This window comes from Lithobates pipiens, unplaced genomic scaffold (assembly GCF_037356315.1).
Source record: "Lithobates pipiens isolate NorthernLeopardFrog02 unplaced genomic scaffold, aLitPip1_a1.2 Scaffold_18, whole genome shotgun sequence".
NCBI lineage: Eukaryota > Metazoa > Chordata > Amphibia > Anura > Ranidae > Lithobates > Lithobates pipiens.
This window is the reverse complement of record NW_027507758.1, coordinates 638283375-638306669: the sequence shown is the minus strand read 5'-3', so window position 1 is coordinate 638306669 and position 23295 is coordinate 638283375. Positions and strand designations below refer to the sequence as shown.

The 23295-nt window shown below is 44.8% G+C and overlaps 3 protein-coding genes across 3 annotated transcripts in view; all 3 read right to left on the bottom strand.

Annotated features, from left to right (window-relative positions):
- LOC143986898 (uncharacterized) overlaps positions 1 to 23295 on the bottom strand; it is a 1277526-nt gene that overhangs the window by 497200 nt on the left and 757031 nt on the right. The window lies entirely within an intron of this gene.
- On the bottom strand, positions 13345 to 21381 carry LOC143989994 (uncharacterized). The gene is made up of 3 exons (XM_077490234.1): positions 21151 to 21381; positions 20908 to 21049; positions 13345 to 13427 (listed from the first exon to the last, which is right to left on the bottom strand). Exons 1-3 carry the CDS (start codon positions 21379 to 21381, stop codon positions 13345 to 13347), a joined length of 456 nt encoding a protein of 151 aa, XP_077346360.1.
- Positions 21410 to 22605, bottom strand: LOC143989896 (uncharacterized). Its single transcript, XM_077490175.1, has 3 exons — positions 21970 to 22605; positions 21754 to 21851; positions 21410 to 21664 (listed from the first exon to the last, which is right to left on the bottom strand). Exons 1-3 carry the CDS (start codon positions 22049 to 22051, stop codon positions 21425 to 21427), a joined length of 420 nt encoding a protein of 139 aa, XP_077346301.1. The 5' UTR covers positions 22052 to 22605; the 3' UTR covers positions 21410 to 21424.

Sequence of the window (23295 nt, the reverse complement as noted above, 5' to 3'; positions counted from 1 at the left end):
GCGCCATCGCAGTGCATTGTGGGCCACACGAATTTTGCCGCGAACGGCCCAAACGTTCGGAATTCGGCAAACGCACAAACGACCAATGTTCAAGTCGAACTTACGTTCGACTCGAACACGAAGCTCATCCCTAGTCCTCATGCATACCTCTAGTCCCATGGTCTCACTGGCATCTGAGACACTTTGAGACGGAATTCTTAATACAATGCAGACTGCAACATCTTTCCCAGACAATCCGTTTAACAATGCTAATGAGCAGGAGTCTACACTGGTGGATGAATCCAGAGAATCTCTCCCGGTTCCATCATTTGGGTTCCCACTCATGGACCACAATTATGTCAGATGCGAGTGGCCAGGGGTGGGGTGCCCATTGCAGAGAATTCCGGATTCAGGGAAGATGGTCCTTTCCCACCAGAGGGATTGTGTCCAACATCCTAGAAATGAGGGCAGCATTTCTAGCCTTAACCTCTTTTGCATCTCAGGTGACAGAGAGTACTTCTACGGTTGGACAAAAAGGCGGTGGTCTCGTACCTTCAGAAACAAGGGGGCACCCACAGAAAGACACTTCTGAGGGAAGTGGAACCTATAATGCTCTGGGCAGAGGGGAACCTGGCAGACCTCAGGGCAATGTATCTCCCAGGCAAGATGAACACAGAGGAAGATGTCTTATCGAGGCGGTTTGGGGACAACGAGTGGTCTCTCCATCCCCATGTGTTCAACCAAATCTCCAATCTATGGCAAACCCCACCTGTGGATCTCTTTGCTATGCAGGAGAATTGCAAACTCAGGAGGTTCTTCTCTCGCCTTGCACATCCACAGGCTGAGGGAGTAGATGGGCTATCTTGTCCTTGGACCTTCAAGACAGCTTACGCCTTTCCTCCTCGCCCACTAATTTTAAAGGTTTCCCCTCAGACTCCTGAACGAACCAGTCCAAGTGCTAGCAGTGCTAACCTATTGGCTGAAGAGAACTTGGTTTCCACTAGCCTTGCAACTCAGTGTGGATCCTCCGATCAGAATTCCTCCCTTCCCACAGTTGTTGACCCAGGGCAGGCTGGCCCATCCAGACCCACAGAAGCTGGATCTTCGTGTATGGAAGTTGAAAGGAGGAGGTTTGAATTGTTAGGCTGTTCCCAAGAGGTCATATCCACCTTGTTGAAAGCTAGAAAGCCTACAACCAACACAATCTATGCAAGAATTTGGGACAAGTTCTTATCCTATGCCACAGGGAAAGGATTTGATCCTATCTCTCCTTCCACTGCTGATGTTCTAAGTTTTCTGCAAACCAGTCTCGATTTGGGGCTCAGCCAGAGTTCCCATGAGGTGCAAGTTTCCACAATTTCTGCAGCAACCAAAACCAAGTGGGCAGAAGATCCTCTAGTGGTTACGTTCCTCAGGGAGTATTTAAGATGTGTCCTCCATCCAGACGTTCCTTCCCAAAGTGGGATCTTCCTTTTAGTATTGGAAGTTCTATCTATTAATCCGTTTGTGCCAGTTGAAGAAGTCTCAATTTGGACTTTAACTTTAAAAACAACTTTTCTGTTGGCCATTACATCTGGCAGGATGATTTCGGAACTCCACTCCCTGGGCATCGGGGATGAACATATATCATTTTTTTCCAGATAGGGTAGAACTTTGCCCTCTCAGAGAGTTTACGCCTAAGGTCACCTCAACGGCAAACCTGTCAGAACGATGGGCATTACCAGTTTTTATTAGACATGTGCAGAGTAAAACATTTTGTTTCAGAATTTCGTTTTCGTCTGAAAAATTTATTTATTTAGTTACTCCCGAAATTCGTTTTTATTTATTTAGTTTTTCGTTCAAAAATTGCATTCGTCCGAAAATCCACATGAATTACAGTCGAATCTGTCTTTGAAGGCTTATGGTGTCTGTCGAATGTATAAAGAAGATTTGACGGAGCTAGTATATAGCATACTTCGCGTGAACTTTAGAACCCTATTAAAGTTTATGGGACTACAACATTCAAAATCTAAAGTGCTAATTTTAAAGGCTAACATGCAAGTTACTGTCCTAAAAAGTGTTTGGGGACCTGGGTCCTGCCCCAGGGGACATGTATCAATGCAAAAAAAGTTTTTAAAACAGCAGTTTTTTCGGGAGCGGTGATTTTAATAATGATTAAAGTGAAACAATAAAAGTGTAATATTCCTTTAAATTTCGTACCTGGGGGGTGTCCATAGTATGCCTGTGAAGGGGCGCATGTTTCTGGTGCTTAGAACTGTCCCTGCAAAAAGTGTCATTTATGCAGGAAAAAAAGTCCTTTAAAATCACTCGCAGCTATTATGAATTGTTGGCTCCGTAATACAGAGAACACTCATTGAAAGTCATTGATAAAAAAAATAAAAAATAAAAAAGCATGGGGGTCCCCCAAATTCAATTACCAGGCCCTTTAGGTCTGGTATGGATATTAAGGGGAATCCTGCGTCAAATTAAAAAAAAAATTGACATGGGGTTCCCCCTAAATATCCATACCAGACCCTTCACGTCTGGTATGGATATTAAGGGGAACCCCGTGTCAAATTTAAAAAAAATTGACGTGGGGGCCCCCCTAAAAATCCATACCAGACCCTTTATCCGTGCGCGCAACCTGGCAGGCCGCAGGAAAAGAGGGGGGACGAGAGAGCGGCCCCCCTCCCTCCTGAACAGTACCAGGCCACATGCCCTCAACATTGGGAGGATGCTTTGGGGGTCTGTGACCCCTTAAAGCACCTTGTCCCCATGTTGATGACACTGACACCTGTCAGTCTAGGCATTCCCTGATGCTGGATCCGGATGAGACCTGTCGGGTCGGCTGAAAGAATTACCTCATATCAGAAGTCACCAACACATCTTCAAAACGGCCTCTTCTTGCAGGCGCTGTTGGATTGGTACCCGCAACTCTTTCTCTGGGAGTGGGAATTCCTCCTCTGCCAGCGCACGCAAAAGCAGAATGCAGCATTTCTCGAAGCAAGGCCTGGAGGGCTCCATTCTGACAGCCCTCTGTGACGGTGGTAACATTTCCACCATTTTGTGTTTGTACTGGGGGTCTAAGTACGTTGCCACCCAGTACTGGTCCTTGACCCTTATGCTTTTTATACGGGGGTCCCTGTTAAAACACTGGAGCATGAAGGCCCCCATTTGCACTAAACTGGAAGCGGTGTGGTGGCCTGGCTCCTGCTCATCATCCAGGATAATGTCGTCCTCCTCGTTCTCCTCTTCCTATCCACGCACAACAACATGGATCCCAGAAAGGTTTAAAGCATGCTCTTTTTGCTCCTCCTCATCCGCCCCGGCACCATCCTCCTCTGACTCCTCTTCAGACTCCTGTTGTTGACTTGTCTCAGATAGAGTAGCTCCCCCGGTATCAATGACACAACGCAATCCACGCTTCATAAAGAAGGCATAAGGTACCATGTCACTGATGGCGCTATGGCTGCGACTGACCAGTTTGGTGATCTCATCAAATGGCCGCATAAGTCTACATGCGTCGCGCAAGAGGGTGCGGTGAAAAAAAAAACAAGCTCCCCAGAACCTGTTCTGCCGCAGAGTTCGTACACGTAGACGTTAAGTGCACGTTTCTGCTGGAGCATATAGAAGGTTGAGTTCCAACACGTCTGGCAATTGCAAATAAGATGTCTGACCGGCAGATTGTGTCGGCGCTGAATGTCAGCAAGGCGAGCCATGGCCGTGTAAGATCTTCTGAAATGGGCTGAGATTTTCCTTGCTTGCCACAAGATGTTCTGGACCCCAGGGTATTTGACAACGAATCGCTGCACGACCAAGTTTAAGATGTGTGCCATGCATGGCACATGCATAATTTTGCCCTGTTTCAATGCGCTAAGCAGATTGGCACCGTTGTCACACACCACTTTACCAACTGTCAAATTGAGCGGTGTTAGCCACTAATCTGCCTGTGAACGCAAATCTGAAAGAAGTGCAGGGCCAGTGTGGCTCTTGGCTTCCAGGGACAACAGACACAGCACAGCATGGCAACCTCTCACCTGGCATGTCGAATAGATTCTGGGGAGCTTGGGCGGCGCAGCGGAAGAGACGCTAGCAGCGGAAAAGGAGGAGTCAGCCGAGGAGGAGAGGGAGGAGGATGGAGTAGGAGGAGGAGAAGAAGAGCCAGGCCTGCATTTCCATGGCGGTAAAACCAAATCTACACGGGTGCCACGGGGTACATGCTTGACGGCCGTCAGAAGGTTCACCCAGTGGGCAGTAAAAGTGATATACCTTCCCTGCCCATGTTTGCTAGACCACGTGTCTGTGGTCAGATGTATCTTGGCACTGACATTGTGTGCCAGAGATACATTCACTTGCCGCTGAACATGGCCATATAGCTCTGGGATGCCCTTCTGTGAGAAATACTTCCTTCCTGGGACCTTCCATTGTGGTGTTCCAATGGCCACAAATTTTCGAAAGGCCTCCGAGTCCACCAGTTTATATGGCAGTAGTTGGCGGGCTATCAGTTCTGACAAGCCGGCCATCAACCGTTGGGCAAGAGGGTTATCCGGCGTCATCATTTTTTTATGCTCGAACATTTGGCCCATGGAAGCCTGCCTTTTTGCAGAAAAACGTGAGGATGGCGTGATGGAAGGTGGAGTGGAGGACAATTGTGAGGAGAGAGGAGAAGGAGAAGTAGAAGACGAGGCTGGACGGTGGGAGCCTTCGAGTGTGGCTTTGTGTGTTCCGTTGCTCCCACTGGGCTCGGTGATGGCAGCTCATGTGCCTTCTTAAGGCGGTCGTCCCTAGGCGAGTGTTGGGCTTACCACGACTTATGCGTTGACTGCAAAGGCTGCAGATGGCAACACTATTGTCAGCAGCGGACACGTTAAAAAAAGCCCACACTGCGGAGCCATGTGCCGGCATCCTGGGAGCGCCAGATGTGACCGTACATGGTTGATGCCTCGCTCCTGATACATTAGCAGTCTGCTTTGTCCCTCCTGTGCAATGTAAGTTCTTTCTGCTCCTCCTCCCTATCTGCTGGTCCATATCTCCCTCTGAACTCCCCTCCTCTTCCTCTCTTGTGGACACCCACGTGACATCACTAGACACGTCATCATCGACGCCACCTTCCCCACCGCTATGATTAGATATCTCGGAGTAGGCATCAACAGCGGGGAGTGGCAGTTGTTGCTACCTCCTCTTCCTGATCCAATGCCAAGAGTGGCTGCGTATCGGAAATGTCTTGATATGGATCGGAAAATAATCGGAAGGTATATGGTGGTGGTGGTGGTAGTGTCTTTGGGGGGGGCACAAAGCAGAGAGTAAAGAAGAGGGTGCAGATCGAGAGGATGAGGAGGGAGCAGAAGAGTAAGGCTGAGTGAGCCACTCAACCAAGTCTGGTGCGTCCTTTGACGTAATTGCACACACTTTCTGCAATTTGCCACTTTGGCTCAAGCCTGTTGCTCCTGCCCTACCCCTACCACCCCTGCGGAAGGGCCTGCCTCTTCCTCTGCCTGTCATTTTTTAAATGACCCTGTGACAAAAGTCTCTAGAGAAGTGCAGTATGTATGTGGAGGAAAGTATATAACTCCCCGCTTCAATATGTCGTTTTTGGGGGCCACTGGTCTATCACACCAGTTATAATACTTTTTTTTTATTGCGTTTGTCACTCTTTGTAGTATCGCTGCAGAACCGCTCAGCAGTCACAATGCTGCACAGTGGAAATGCACTATACTATGCTTTCTATATGTGCAAGTATTTTATACGTGTATTACACACCTATATACTGCACACCAAATAGTACACTTATACCAGTCCTTAAAAGGACCTTTGTGGACCTAGTAGCTAGTGATTTGCAGACTGTCCCTCAGTCCCTACACTGATAAAAGACTGCAGCAGAATAGGGCAGCAGTGCACCCCAACCCTATATATTGTACACCTATACCAGTCCTTACAAGGACCTTTGTGGACCTAGTAGCTAGTGATTTGCAGACTGTACCTCAGTCCCTACACTGATAAAAGACTGCTGCAAAAACCAGCAGTAATCTGCAGCACAGCCCTGCACCAGCACCCTATATAATGTACACCTATACCAGTCATTAAAAGGACCTTTGTGGACCTAGTAGCTAGTGATTTGCAGACTGTCGACAGTCCCTACACTGATAAAAGACTGCTGCAGAAACCAGCAGTAATCCACAGCACAGCCCTACACCAGCACCCTATATATTGTACACCTATACCAGTCCTTAAAAGGACCTTTGTGGACCTAGTAGCTAGTGATTTGCAGACTGTCCCTCTGCCCCTACACTGATAAAAGACAGCTGCAGAAACGAGCAGTAATCTGCAGCACAGTAATGCACCAGCACCCGATATATTGTACACCTATACCAGTCCTTAAAAGGACCTTTGTGGACCTAATAGTAATAGCTAGATAGTGATTAAACTGACTGTGCCTGCTGCACACAGCATCCTGTCCCTACATTGACAAAATACAGGCTGCTGCAATCACCAGCACAGCAGTGCACTGAACCCTATATACTGTACTACACCTATACCAGTCCTTAAAAGGACTTTTGTGGACCTAATAGCTAGAGATTTGTGTCACTACAGTCTGTCCCTGCTCCACACAGCAACCTATCCCTACACTGACATATGACAGAATGTAAAATGGCTGCCAGATCAGGTCTATTTATAAGGTAGGGGAATGTCCAATTGTCCATGTGCTGAAATGTCTCAATTGGCTGTCCTGTACCCCATGATGGATGTGTCATCATGGGTCAAATTTCTTTCACACTGTAAACACATATGTCCGCCGGGCGAACAGCGGCAATAGTCCGTCGATCGGGCGAATCGCGAACACGCAAAATTCGCAGCGAACTGACCGCCGGGCGAACAGTTCAGCCATCCCTACTGATAAAGGGTCTGGAGGATATTAATTATGAGGAAAGGTTGTGAGCACTGAACTTATTCTGTCTGGAGAAGAGACACTTGAGAGGGGATATGATTTCAATTTACAAATACCGTACTGGTGACTCCACAATAGGGATAAAACTTTTTCACAGAAGGGAGTTTAACAAGACTCGTGGCCACTCATTAACATTAGAAGAAAAGAGGTTAAACCTTAAACTACATAGAGGGTTCTTTACTGTAAGAGCGGCAAGGATGTGGAATTCCCTTCCACATTCTTGTATCCTTCCTCATCTGAGTGTGTATAAAGAGGCGGAGCTCCTGAGTGTGTATGAAGAGGCGGGGCTCTGAGTGTGTATGAAGAGGCGGAGCTCCTGAGTGTGTATGAAGAGGCGGAGCTCCTGAGTGTGTATGAAGAGGCGGGGCTCTGAGTGTGTATGAAGAGGCGGAGCTCTGAGTGTGTATGAAGAGGAGAAGCTCTGAGTGTGTATGAAGGGGCGGAGCCCTGAGTGTGTATGAAGAGGAGGAGCTCTGAGTGTGTATGAAGAGGCGGAGCTCTGAGTGTGTATGAAGAGGCGGAGCTCTGAGTGTGTATGAAGAGGCGAAGCTATGAGTGTGTATGAAGAGGCGGAGCTCTGAGTGTGGATGAAGAGGCGGAGCTCTGAGCGTGGATGAAGAGGCGGAGCTCTGAGCGTGGATGAAGAGGCGGAGCTCTGAGCCTGGATGAAGAGGCGGAGCTCTGAGCCTGGATGAAGAGGCGGAGCTCTGAGCGTGGATGAAGAGGCGGAGCTCTGAGCGTGTATGAAGAGGCGGAGCTCTGAGCGTGTATGAAGAGGCGGAGCTCTGTGTGTCTATGAAGAGGCGGAGCTCCTACTGGAACAGTGGTCGGAGGAGTCTAGGAGGGAGACTGACAGAAAGCGCAGCAGACTTGCAGAAGTGAGCGAGGAGGATCCAGTTCCTTTGCCATAGGAGGAGAGGAGAGGGTGAAGGATGTTGGTGACTCTGTCTGGTAGATGAAAAGCTGGGAGTCATATTGCTCTGGTGAGTGGAGAAGCACCACTAAGGGGGCGCCCTCACCATCACGTGTGTAAGAGGTGGAAGAAGGCGTGGCTACACTACAGCTGGCACAGTTTGGAGCACCGAGAACTTTACACCTTATCTATTCATTGATTGGTGGATTTTTATGAAGCAAAATCAGTTTGTTGAAGTAAATGCAAAGTGGAAGCAGTGGACTTGCAGAGAACACTATATTGAGCACAAAATATTGTATGATTACATGAATGCGCACATATTTTTAGTTTATTTAATACAGAAGCAAATATTATAAGAATAATTAAGTAGGTGCAAAGTGGAAGCAGTGGATCTGCAGGGAACATCATCTGGAGCAAAAAGCACTTTATGAATTGGTGTGTGGATTGTGCTAACTCCTAGAAAAAAAAAATACCATACCACTTCTAATAACCTAAGAAATATTTAAATATATATACATTTATTTTAGTGTGGATTCCTTACGGATATTCTTCTTCGTGCTAAGAATTTATGTATGTGCGCAAAGTTTAACACAATATAATACCCCTATATAAAAAATATTAACAACAAATAGTTGACAATAATTCAAGTGCCAAATATATGAAATATAGAAAAAAATGGAAAAATAATGTGAAAAAAATATTAAAATAGAAAAATTTAAGATGAGATGAAAAATAGACCAAAATTTACAAATATTACTATTATGTAATGAAACAACTCAATCCATTGAGTCCATACATAAAAAATCTGTGTATAACAAAGTACAATGGGTGTCCACAGTGAGTGATCAATTCCTTCCAATGGTGACGTTCCTCAGTAGAATTTAAGTGCTTCTACTTCCACCATTATAGTGACTGCACCACCACCTAGTGAAATGGCCACTCACCAGATATAATAGATTATGCGCATTTGGTTCATTATTTCAGATAACCACTCCGTTTTTGATAGGTCCAACAGTAGCCTTTCCAAGCAGTGTACGAATGCCTCTTCCTCTATTAGTTCTCATGAAACATATAGATAGCCATCATGGTGTAGTATTTAACTATGCTTTTATTAACCACTACAGCCCCGGACCAATAAACACCTTAAAGCGGGATTCCACCCTAAAGTGGAACCTCTGCTGATCGGATCCCTCCCCCCCTCCGGTGTCACAATTGACACCTTTCAGGGGGGAGGGGGGTGGAGATACCTGTCAAAGACAGGTATTTTCACCCACTTCCGGGCATAGACTCCCGTGGGAGTCTACGCCATTTCCTGCCCTGCCGCGCTGTCTGCTGGGACACACACGGGTCCCAGTGACAGCGCGGAGATTTCCTATTGCGCGGCGCGGCTTGCGCATGCGCAGTAGGGAACCGGGAAGTGAAGCCGATTCGCTTCACTTCCTGATTTCCTCACCTAGAATGGTGACTGCAGCAGCCGAGAGCCGAGCGATCGATCGGCCTCCGCTGCCGGCATTGCTGGAACCCGGGACAGGTGAGTGTCCATTTATTAAAAGTCAGCAGCTGTAGTATTTATAGCTGCTGGCTTTTAATATTTTTTTTGTAGGTGGAATCCCTCTTTAAGGACCAGAGGTCTTTTTTCAATTTCGCACTGCGCTGCTTTAACTGGTAATTGCGCGGTCATGCAATATTGCACCCAAACGAAATTTGTGTCCTTTACTTCCCACAAATAGAGCTTTCTTTTGATGGTATTTGATTGCCTCTGCGATTTTTATTTTTTGCGATATAAATGGAAAAAGAGCGAAAATTTTGAAAAAAAAAATATATTTTCTTCTTTTTGTTATAAGAAAAATCGAATAAACTAAATTTTAGTCATACATTGAGGGCAAAATTTATTGAGCCACATGTCTTTAGTAAAAAAAATGTCAATAAGCGTATATTTTTTGGTTTGCGCAAAAGTTATAGCGTCTACAAACTAGAGTACATTTTCTGGAATTTACACAGCTTTTAATTTATGACTGCCTATTTCATTTCTTGAGGTGCTAAAATGGCAGGGCAGTACAAACCCCCCCCCCCAAATGACCCCATTTTGGAAAGTAGACACCCCAAGGAAATTGCTGATGGGTATGTTGAGCCCATTGAATATTTTTTTTTTTTGTCCTAAGGGATTGAATAATGGCAAAAAATAAAATTTTTTTTTTTTTTTTACAAAAAGTTGTCACTAAATGATATATTGCTCACACATGCTATGGTTATATGTGGAATTGCACCCCAAAATAAATTCCGCTACTTCTCCCGAGTATGGGGATACCACATGTGTGGGACTTTTTGGGAGTCTAGTCGCGTACGGCACCCCGAAAACCAATCACCCCCTTCAGGATTTCTAAGGGTGCAAATTTTTGATTTCACTCCTCACTACCTTTCACAGTTTCGAAGGCCATAAAATGCCAACATAGCACAAAACCCCCCAAAATGTAGACACCCCAAGCTATTTACTGAGAGGCATGTTGAGTCCATGGAATATTTTATATTTTGCCACAAGTTGCGGGAATATTACAAACTTCTTTTTTTTGCACAAAGTTGTCACTAAATGATATATTGCTCACACATGCTATGGGCATAAGCCAAATTACACCCCAAAATAAATTCTGCTGCTTCTCCCGAGTAAGGGGAATACCACATGTGGGGGACTTTTTGGGAGCCTAGCCACGTACGGGACCCCAAAATCCAAGCACTGCCTTCCGGATTTAAATATAAAATGCTACCAAAAAACTGTTAGCGATCGCAGGGATCAGGCCTGACTCTGCGATCGCTGCAGTTATGTGTTTACTGTTTTGTAAGTGACAGTGATCGATCGATACTGCACTTGGGTGGGCTGGGCAGAGGGGCAAAACGCAGGTGCTAGCAGGTATCTGGGCTGATCCCGCTAACAATGCGTTTTTTTGGAACCCTGAACTGCTGGGGACTCTAGTATAGATCTGATCAGATCAGATATTGATCTGTTCAGATTCTATACCACTACAGGAGGTTTATGCTTTGCGTGTGGGTGTTAGCGGTACTGGCACTAACCTAGCGCTGCCTGGGGCGACGCAGACCCTGACCCTAAAACCTAATTGATATCACCCGCCGGGTGATCAGGGGGTTAAAACTTTATTGGGTAATAAATGGTGGGTGCCCCGATGCTATAAAAAGCAAACTAACCAGAGTCACCCGTAACACTTATACGGTGATCAGTGGTGAAAGGGTTAACTAGGGGCAATCAGGGGGTTCAAATTTTTATTAGGTAGTATATGGGGGTCCCTGGCACTATATAAAAACCTGACGGGGAACCTAAATAACTAACTGGCTAACCAGCGTCATCAGTGACACTTATACTGTGATCGCTGGTGAAAGGGTTAACTAGGGACAATCAGGGGGTTAAAACCATTATTGGGTAGTATATCGGGGTACCTAGCGCTATAAAAACCTGGCAGTGAACCTAAAAAAAAACTAGCTACCTAGCAACACTAATGCAGCGATCAGAAAAATGATCGCTTAGTGACAGTGGCAAAAGGGGGTGAAAGGGTTAACTAGGGGCAATCAGGGGGTTAAAACCATTATTGGGTAGTATATCGGGGTGCCTAGCGCTATAAAAACCTGGCGGTGAACCTAAAAAAATAACTAGCTACCTAGCAACACTAATGCAGCGATCAGAAAAATGATCGCTTAGTGACACTGGCAAAAGGGGATGAAAGGGTTAACTAGGGGCAATCAGGGGGTTAAAACCATTATTGGGTAGTATATCGGGGTACCTAGCGATATAAAAACCTGGCGGTGAACCTAAAAAAATAACTAGCTACCTAGCGACAGTAGCGACACTAATGCAGCGATCAGAAAAATGATCACTTAGTGACACTGGCAAAAGGGGGTGAAAGGGTTAACTAGGGGCAATCAGGGGGTTAAAACCATTATTGGGTAGTATATCGGGGTACCTAGCGATATAAAAACCTGGCGGTGAACCTAAAAAAATAACTAGCTACCTAGCGACAGTAGCGACACTGATGCAGCGATCAGAAAAATGATCGCTTAGTGACACTGGCAAAAGGGGGTGAAAGGGTTAACTCTAGGGGCAATTAGGGGGTTAAATCTTTATTGGGGGTGATAGGGGGCTACCCTGGACCTAACACTAACTGCCCTGACAGTTTTAACTGTTACAACTGACACTGAATGCATTGATCAGTAAAGAAATGATCAATGCAATCAGTGACACTGTGACTGGAGGGGGGGGGGGGGATCGGGGGGCGATCGGGGGGGGTTTGTGTACCTATGTGTACCTATGTGTCAGTGTAGTGTTTTGGTGCACTTACTTTTAGTCTTCTCCTCGTAGTCCGGTCAAAAAGACCGCCCCGAGGAGAATGACATCACTTCCTCCTTCCTGTGTAAACAATACACAGTGGGAGGAAGCTCATCATTGGCCAGGAGCGATCCAGAGGGGGTGGCCAGAAACCAACGGCCATCCCCTCATCATGGATCGCTCCTGGAGGGAAACGGACCGCCGTATCCAGTGGGAGGGGGTCCGATCGGACCCCCGACCCGCTGGATGGCAGGCACGTACATCTACGTGCTTGTGCCTGCCTGTGCCATTGCGATGACGTATAATGGCAATGCGGCAGTCCTTAAGTGGTTAAAAAAGTTAAAAAACACAATTGAACTCACATGCTAAAGTGCCTCTGAGCCGGCACAAAGCTAATCCAGATAGTCCCCACTCCAGCATGGAGTGGGGACTATCACTCTGTCTGCCCCTATGCTTCCTCTTAGCGGCGTGAGTTCCAAGCTTTATATTCGTTCTTAGCAGGAAGTGACGAAAATTATTTTCCAGCAGTCTCTACACGTATCACATTTCCGTATGTGGCTTAGGCAGCTTCCAGATGATGCATACGGATATGCAAAACGTGTAGACTGCTGGCAGATCATTTCCGTCACTTCCTTATACTTGGTTGATATATGTTTTTGCGCTGGTAGCACATTTTTTCTTATAACAAAGCACTTTATGTTGTATATGAATTTGCACATGGATCAGTTTACATAATTTATTGATATACACGATAAGATCAATGAAGTAAGTGTAAAGTGGAATCAGTAGATCTGCAGAGAATATTATTTGAGCCCCTAGCACTTTATATATGAATGTCTCCACATATTTTAGTGTATTGGTGATGATTTATGTGTACACACAATAGGACAGCACTGTGACACATAATGCTCTTCTAGTTCTTCTAGGGTCAAAATGTCCCCCCCCCCCCCAAGCAGTAATATATTTCTATCCCCCCTTGGTGGGAGTGGAGATAACCCCATCTATAAGGATATACAGTGCATACACACAGCACAAGGCCGTGTTCACACTACCAGACGTTTCTCAAGGCTGCTGCCCCTCTGATCTCCACAAGGTGGTAATCTCACTTCTACCCAGACAGGAAGTCTCTATGGAATAGACAGGATGTGATGTCAGGTACAGACAGGAAATTATGTCAGATACAGACAGGTAGTGATGTCAAATAGAGACAGAAAGTGATGTCAAATACAGACAGGAAGTGATGTCAGATACAGACAGGTAGTTCCTGAGGTAGAGTAAAGCTGGAGAAAAGACAGAGAACATAAGTTCCATTTCCCACAGCCATAGTTGCCTAAAAGTCCATGGTGGGGAAATAATCACATTGAGACCTTGATTGATATTGAAGTGAAATAAGGAAGGCGAATGTATTGGATGCACATGGGTTGGGGGGGGGGGGGGGGGTGTATCACCTAGAGATTGGAGGAACTGAAGAGATCACCATCACAACACATTGATGGAGGATTTTTGTGGATGTGTAAGAGGAGATTGTAGATGGGACTTTATGTTTTTATTATAATTATTTGATGGAGCTGCGTTTTATGTGTTGTATAATTGGTGAGAGGTGTAGTGAGAAGCACTGGGTAATGTTCTAGCAGCAATCCTTTTGGGTATCCCTATAGGACTGTTCTGATTGTTCTTTTCAGCACAGTTTATCACATCACATGGCTCCTTTTTTTAACTTTATGTGAAGTGCACAATTTTCCTTTTCTATCTGCTCTAGTGGTGACTGGTGCTTTTCCAGTGTGGAAATCCCCCCCTCCCCCACCGTCACTGCTCTAGTGTGAACGGGCTCTAATAATCACATTGTTTTGCCAAACTAGCATATTGTCAGCCATCTCCAAAGTGGATATCGCTTGTCCCTGAAGTGCTAGCTGGACTTGGAACTTGACTGGACAAGTTTGTGATGTTCCTGGGGGGAAGGGAGAAGAGAAGGGATGGGGGAGGAGCTCAGTAACAATGCTCACTCCCCCGAGGATGGAGGGCCATTCATGTAGCTATAGTGCAGCTGCCAGGTGCTGCGTGGCGCTAATGAATAATCACAGAATGAACTGAGATGAAAAAAAATATGTATAAATCACAATGCACATATATAATATACCCTTGAAAGGACAATGATAAACCAAATATAATAATAAAAAATGAGCAAATGATACAAAAGTATGAATAGTGTCCAAAAAGCTTATTTACTAATACTTGAGACAAACAGTGAAGGTGAGCCAAATAATATAGTAATAGAAATATCCAAAACGTGACTCAAGTAATTGAAGAGTAGACTGAGCATCAGTGTGATTTAAGGACAATAAAACATGCTCAGACTTTCTGATTTTGTGGTCCACCACCAGAGATTCAAAAGGCTTACCGGAGAGATTGAACCCAAATAGGTATACACCTAATGGGTCAATCAGGCTTATGGTGCAGCACACCCAGGAGAAACTGCCTCAGCAGACACGACCTCCAACAGGAAGACCAACTCCAACAGTGGACCTCAATAGGGTCCACCAGTGTTGCCCAGCAGTGCCCACCTGTGAAGCCACTCAGTGCCCATCAGTAATGTCTGTCAATAACTCCTTACCAGTGCCCATCAGTCCTGCCTATTAGTGCCTTCTCATCAGTGCCCAAAAGTGAAGGAGAAACCGTAAATTAACTCCATGAACCGGTATGTCCGATCAGCCCCTAACCTCTCCACCTTTAGGAGATCCCCGAAGACTCATTTATTCAGGGAAGCCTATCCCACACCCACCTAGCAACTGTCCCGAGCCACTCCCATCAAATCATCCCCCACATCTATTACCTTTTGTACCACCACCTCCTCTCTTTAGAATGTAAGCTCTATGAGCAGGGCTCTCCTGTCCCTTCAGTAATTGTCCTGTCCCCCCTCTATATTGTAAAGCGCCGCATAAATTGTTGGTGCTATATAAATCGTGTATAGTAATATTAATAATAATTTACAGAATGTTATAACAGAAACAATTTTTTTTCATTTTCAGTTTTTTTTTATTTGTAGCACACAAAATAAAAACCCCAGAGATGATCAAATACCACCAAAAGAAAGCTCTATTTGTGGGGAAAAAATATAAAAATGTCATATGGGTACAGTGTTACACGATCGCACAACTGTCATTCAAAGTGTGAGAGCGCTGAAGGATGAAAATTGGCCTCGGTCCGAAGGGGGTGAAAATGTCCAGTATTGAAGAGTTTGATCATGTGAGCAAAAGAACGTGCAAAAATTTGATCTGGGAGTGAAAGGGTTAAAGGAAAGGTTCCCCTTTGGAAAGATAATACATGTTCCAGCAGGGGCTCAGTGATCCGAGCCCTCTGTGTGACAGCAGTGCAGGGAGAAGCTCCCCATACCAGCTGTCACTTTATGAAAAGAGCGTGGCTGTGCCATTCATTCACAGAGTTCTGTCCTTTGCCGATGTCGGCTTGTAGTTTTCAATTAACTCCCACACCGCTGCTGAGCTCTCTGGTAGATGAGGAACAAGGAGATTGTCATAAGGGACAAGGAGATTGGGCCCCGATTTAGTTCCTTGGACAAGTTGTTTTTTCAAAAAATGTTTACACTCCTGGAACTGTTTCTTCCATGTTGAAGATCAGCCATGGAGTATATCCGAGGTGTATGTCAGGGTGTGCTTCTTTTCCACATAAGAGCTGTGATGTCCAGCAACAATCATATTGAAGACATTTCCCGCACCCAAGGCATTAATACACTTCCAGGGTTGTGTGGGATCCCTGATGTACAGGAAGAAAGGACTTCAGTGAGGAACAATTTCCTCACTCAGGACAGGAAAGTGGCTTCTTCTCCGTGTGAGCTCTTTGATGTGTGGAAAGACTGGACTTCTGTGAAAAATATTTCCCGCACTCAGGACAGCAATACGGCTTCTCCCCCGTGTGAGATCTCTGATGTGTGGAAAGACTGGACTTTTGTGAAAAACATTTCCCACACTCAGGACAGGAATGCGGCTTCTCCCCCGTGTGAGATTTCTGATGTTTGTAAAGATTAGACTTCTGTGAAAAACATTTCCCACACTCAGAACAGCAATACGGCTTCTCCCCTGTATGAGATCTCTGATGTGTGGAAAGACTGGTCTTCTGTGAAAAGCATTTCCCGCACTCAGCACAGGAATGCGGCTTCTCCCCCGTGTGAGATCTCTGATGTTTGTAAAGACTGGACTTCTCTGAAAAACATTTTTCGCACTCAGGACAGGAATACGGTTTCTCCCCGGTGTGAGATCTCTGATGTGTGTAAATATAGGACTTCTGTGAAAAACATTCCCCGCACTCAGGACAAGAATATGGTTTCTCCCCTGTGTGATATCTCTGATGTGTGTAAAGAACGGACTTCTGTGAAAAACATTTCCCGCACTCAGGACAGGAATATGGCTTTTCCCCCGTGTGAGATCTCTGATGTGTGTAAAGATTGGACTTCACTGAAAAAGATTTCCCGCACTCAGGACAGGAATACGGCTTCTCCCCCGTGTGAGATTTCTGATGTTTGTAAAGATATGACTTCACTGAAAAACATTTCCCACACACAGGACAGGGAAATGGTGTATCTCCTGTGTGAGATCTCTGATGTGTGTAAAGACTGGACTTCACTGAAAAACATTTCCCGCACTCAGAGCAGGAATACGGCTTCTCTCCTGTGTGAGATCTATTATGAACATTAAGTTTGGATTTAGAAGGAAAACACTTCCCGCACTCAGTACAGGAAAACCTCTTATCTGTTGGAGGGACGACACTGTCCCTTACAGTCTGAGGTTCCTCAGGATAAGAGGAATACGATGGTCCATCTACACTGTGTGGTGCCGGATGGACATTTGAGGTAGCCGGGTTTTCTCCTGGACTATACTGTGTGATGTCCTCATCTTCTACTTTACAGTCTGGAAACAAAGTGAGACAATCCTCTGAGGTTTTCCTCATCTCCCGTCTATTTACTAAAATAGAAATCAGAAGATTATTACTAGACATGAGCAGATTGGTTCCCCTAAACCAGGACTCCCCCCACATCAGGCAGCTTTGTCTCTGAGGATCTTACAATTCCCCCCTCAAGGTAACTAGTAAATGGGTCCTCTGGATGGTGGCAACTAATGATTATTTTCATAATTGATTCATTGGCCGATTATTGTTTTGATTAATTTACTAATTGAATAAAACCATCAAAAAAAGGTTGGTGTATAATTCAGCTAATATTCTTGAATATCTATATACAATGGTAAATAAAAATATCCAGATATATAGTTGGACATTTAATTCACTCTGAGAATAACAGACAGATAGATGTATTATTAGAGGAAGAATCTGATACATATCTGAATCCGAGATCAACATTATTAAAATTTAAAAAAGAGGTAAAACCCTGTTTTGCAGATGATCAGACAGGAGTGTAATATAATATTATAGATGACAGACTCCCTTGTCAGAGACAGGTAGGTGGGTACAAGCTCCCTGCACCTGATGTCATGTATGCTGGCCATACACAAACGAATTCTCTTTCAAAAAAACATTCATCCAATTTTCTAACCATTAGTGGGGGTCAAATCAGTGTTAATTTCCGACCACAGTGATGGAAAAATTCGAAGGAGCAGAACAGAAAACTTCTCTCCATCGAACAAATTTTCAAATAGTGTATGTGGTTTTTGCTCAGAAGTTACATTTATTTTAAAATTGAATGTTAAAAGTGGAATTTTCAAACTACACTATACAATACACTATATAATAATAATTTTCATACAAATATTTGTGGGAAAATTCTTGTCCAAAAATGGATCCGTGTATGGCCAGCATAGGACATTTAGTAGCAGCAGCATGATTTTTTTTATCATCTCTGTTATGATGGGGTTAAAAAAAAAAAATTAGTCCTTTAGATTACAAAAAAAGAAGGCAATCACTACTATAAGGGATTAATTTATACTGTGAAATAGTGAAAGTAATATATCTTATATATATAATAATAAATATGCCCAGAAGTAGGATATATGGGGATTTTACCTGGGAGTCACACATGAAGATATGTATGTAAATGTTGGATTTCTTTTTTTTTTAAACAAACTTGTAATACTTACCTGCTCTGTGTAATGGTTCTGCACAGAGGAGCCCCAATTCTCCTCTTTTGTAGCCCCAGGCACTAATAGTCCTCTTGCCTTCAGAGTTCCCCTATAGGAAGCCACAAAGTATAGTATAGCATTCCCCTATAGGAAGCTGCAAAGTATAGTAAAGAGTTCCCCCATAGGAAGCCGCAAAGTATAGTGTTCCCCTATAGGAAACCACAAAGTATTGTACAGAGTTCCCCTATAGGAAGCCACAATGTATAGTATAGAGTTCCTCTATAGGAAGCCACAAGGTATAGTATAGAGTTTCCCTATAGGAAGCTGCAAAGTATAGTATAGAGTTCTCCTATAGGAAGCCACAAATTATAGTATAGAGTTCCCCTGTAGCAGGGGTGTCAAACTCAAATTCATCAGGGGCCACATCGGCAGGATGGTTGTCCTCAAATGGCCGGTTGTATCTGTAGGGCAGGGGTCAGGATTGCGATACGTACAGAAAGCAGGGATCAGGATTGTGCTACGTACAGAGTGCAGAGGTCAGGATTGCAGTACGTACAGAGTGGAGGGGTCAGGAGTGTACTATGCAGTGTGCAACATCTCATTTCCACCCGTCCTCCTTGGTTCTGACCTCTGCGCCCATCACTCTCCTCCCATCCCCCACCTCTGCACACATGCCCCCCCAAGTTTCCTTACATCTGCACTCTCTCCTACCTTCCTACCTGGCCCAGCTCTAGTACCGCCCCGTATAAGTGGCTCTCTCCCTTTGTATTGGGCTATAAGTTAGTACCTCCCTCTAGAGTGGATTCTCTGTGTTCATTATCAGTACTAAATAAGCAGCACAACACTGTCTCTCCAACAACAAAAGTGCTTAAAAAGCCTGCCCTCAGGACACAGCCCGCTGGATGAAAAAACAAAAACAAAAAAAGAGCTGTCAGCAATCACTCGCTGGAAGGACTGGGGAGGTGAGAGAGCGGAGGCGGAGACAGAGCGGCTGTGGAGGCAGAGACAGAGCGATGGCAGACACAAAGCTGAGGCAGGGGTGGAGACAGAGCGGAGAGGACATGTTTACTCTTATTGTCATAGAGACCAGCCGCACATGCTCTAATACAAAGCCACACCGCTCACCGGACTGAGGAGGATGTTTTCCCTTGTTGCCTTGGATAACTGCAGAGAAAAAGAGGTAGCGGCTGGAGGCTGCTGTGCGGGCCACATAACAAGGCCTGGCAGGCCAGATTCGGCCCGCGGGCATGGTGTTTGCCACCTGTGCCCTATAGGAAGCCACAAAGTATAGTACAGTGTTCCCCTATAGGAAGCCACAAAGTATAGTATAGAGTAACTTCTGCCTTTAGAATCACTTGCTTCCTTCTCTTTCACATTACTACATGTACCATGAGGCATTGCTCCTCACACATTTAATTTCTCAGGCATTTACTGAAATGTATGAATGATGTACTGAGCTGTATTTTCTGATGTAAAAAAATAGTGCATTCTGTATGCAGGCCAATTAATCGACTGACCAACTGATTGATTATGAAAATAGTTGACAACTATTTTCATAAGTGATTCGTTATTTCAGCCCTACATCTCTGAATCTCCTACCAGTTCATTTCTTTATTTATGGACCTTAGTCAGAGAGTGAGGAAACAACGTGAACTGTCTTTTATTGGAGTGACAGTGATGAGGGGATTATAGGACGAATGTCCCCACCCCCTCTATCACTCATTGCCGTCTTCCCAATACAAGAAGTCCTGTACTTCCTTATTTAGTCCATGATTTAGTCATGAATAACATCAGGACTGAGCCTCACTAGAGGTCAGAGAGTGAGGATGGGGGGAGAACAAACAAGATGAAGACTGGACTGATCCTGAAGTCCACCATCATTGGGTTTTTGGCATTATCACCTTCTGTTTAAGGTTCCAAAGTTTGAGGACACTTTATCACCATGTAAAAGTCTGTGCTCTAATCAAATCATGAGATATAAAATGTCCAGCTGGTAGAAAATGGGTGCAAAAGAAGTCAGGAATGTGCCATGTAAGACTTATTATATAGGATACAACAGTTAGGATTTTATAGTATCAGAATGAGGTAATGTACAGCATAGAGTATATAGTGCAGGGGTCAGGGGTATGTAATGTACAATATAAATTATATAGTGTAAGGCTCAGGACTCATAATATTGGTATTCAGTAATCGGTGGTAGATTATTTTTTTACATGAGACAAGTTGCAGAGGTCCCGCACCACTGCCTCCCATCTCCTGAGACTGCACTCAGTGACTTGGGTCTGAGACTATACAGACATATCCCTCCAACCGGCACAGCCAGCAAACAAAGCAAGTAACCCTGGCAGAATTGTTCCATCACAGGTCTTGCCATACCCGGGTATGGGGCAGAAGACCCAAAGCAAATACCCCAAGTGCCTAGGTCTAGTAACGTCTATGGTGGAAATTAACATTTTGCTGACAGCTGAACCCCAGAATCTCCATAAATCCAGTCTAGATACATAAATTGTGTCTGCAGCACAGTGAAGGAAGATTATCTGAGAGAAATACAGGACAGGGAACACAGCTTAGGAAAGTGACCATGGGATTACAGGCGGATATCACCCATACCCTGCCAAATCTGGAGCAATCAGTGAGCAGTATGGGTGGCAGAATCTATTTCTTGTTAATGACCCACCTGTCTTGATCTCTGTAGGAGTGTCCACCTCTATAAATGTCCCCGTTATTCCATCCTCCTCCATAGACTGCTGATCATCCCTCACATACATGTCTTCTTCTTCTGCTTTAACCTCAAATTCTATATCGATTGGATCTCCACTCTAAATCAAGTAAATGAGAGAAAATATCATCTGTAAGATATAGCTTTACATTGTCTCTAAGATGTAAGATATAAGCTTTACATTGTCTCCATCCCACCAACCTTGTAACAGTGAGGGATGGTGTGATCTTCCTTTGTGGAATCCCGGGAATACAGAGGACGGGGACATCTCTCTGGGGGGTTCCTGGTATTAGGTGGCTTCATCATATCCTTGTGTCCTTCTAAAAACTCCTCCATCAGTCCATACTCCTCATCCTCCTCTTTATACTCTTCTTTAACATCAATATTATCATCCCCCAGCTTTCCGTTCTGAATATATAATAAAACATTCATTGTAACAAACATGCTGTGTATAAATCAGAACTACCAATAATTGTCAATCATCTACCTGATGATGGTGGGGGATGGTGTGACCTTCCTGTGGGGAATCCCAGGAATACAGAGGACGGGGACATCTCTCTGATGGGTTTCTGTAGCTGGATGACTCCACCATGGTGTCCTGGTACAGATTTTTGTGTTCTTTAAGATACTCTGACGCCTCCATGACCCCATCTTTATCATCCTCCTCTTTTATCTCTTCTTTAACTTCAACTTTAGAATCTCTCAGGTTTCCACTCTGAATATACAATAAAAATGACATCAATTGTAACAATGCAGATAATGTACAGATCCTAATGATACTATCAGTGACTGTTCCTCATCTACCTGATGATGGTGAGGGATGGTGTGACCTTCCTGTGTGAAATCCTGGAAATACAGAGGACGGGGACATCTCTCTGGTGGGTTCCCATTACTGGATCCATCTGTAGGAAACACACACACTGACTGAATACATTGTTTCTATGTGTTTATTAGATGATGGGGGATCTTGTTGGACCCTCCGTTCTGCTCTCTCCTTTACAATAAAAAGTCTCCTCTTACCCGGTGATGTGAGGGGCGGCTGATTGTCCATCATGACGTCCTTGTAGAGATCCTCATGTCCTAAATACTCCCTCTCCTCCATGGAAAAATAGACAGTGACATCCTGACACCTAATAGGAACCTGACACACACAATGATACAGTCACCATCCAGACACATCCCTTGTCTGTTACTGGATAATGTCCCAGAATTCCCAGCACCGCTCACCTCTCCTTGTGATCTCTCTGATGACTTCTATAATCTTCTTTTTATTTCTCTATTCTATTGGGCAGGGAGGTGGAGGCAATGTGAAGGCCATATGTTCTCCAGACTGCACAGGAGGAAAACTCTAAGGATATGAACACAAATAGTAAAAACAAATGATTTTCCCAGAATCTTCCTCACCTCACAATTCAGGCCTCCATTTTATTAAAGCCCCACTTCAGACTGAGGTATTATTTACCCACACAGAACCCCCCCACTATGCAGGTTAAAAGCTTGTAGCAGGCATTCTGACATCATTACATGCAATGCAGGTCCAACAGTCCCTTTTGCTAGTGTGGATGCCAAGTGTCCGCCCACATCCTAAGAAGATCAGTAAAAAAGCCAGATGGAGGGACACTGGGAGGAGGAGCTGTGAGGTCAGTGTGATGTCATAAGACATATTGACATTTGGATGGGACATTTGGATGGGGTGATTTGAGGGGTCCTTTATATGAGGCTCACATGCAAACCACATCATTGTTCCTGGGTGCGTCCTACCTCTCCTAAAGTGAAGAGTGAACTTTGACCTTTACCATACAGAAATCTGTCAGGAATCTGTGAAAGTAAGCTCTCTTGTGATCGGATGACAAGCGGAGGAACGGAGTGTAAATAGCAGACAATTTTCTCCAGAGCTCCTAATGGTGGGGATGGATTTTGCTGAGTGCTGGTGCCAAGTTTCCACCCCCCAGGGTCACTGCAGGTGTGGAGAAAAGCTGTGTAAGAGGATATGGAGGAGAGATGAGGAGGAGATCCAGGAATCAGGATAAAGGTCAGGACAAGCAACAGAAAAGCTCACCCAAGAGATGAAGCCAGGGTCACTACACAGAAAATCAATCCAAGGAAACAACAGGCAGGACGAGGAATAGCAAGAAGGAGCTCAGAGACAAATGAGAATATTGCTCAGCCAATGGGAGATTATTTCAGCATGACTTACATAATGAAAGAGATGAGGGTGAGGGGAGGAAGTCAGTGAGGGCTTGACAAATTTGCTTTGAATCTAGGAGCCAGCTAAAAAGGTTAGGAGAAAGTTTATATTAGGGTAGCATGGGTTGTCAGCGCCCGGGGCAGGGTAAGTAATTTGGA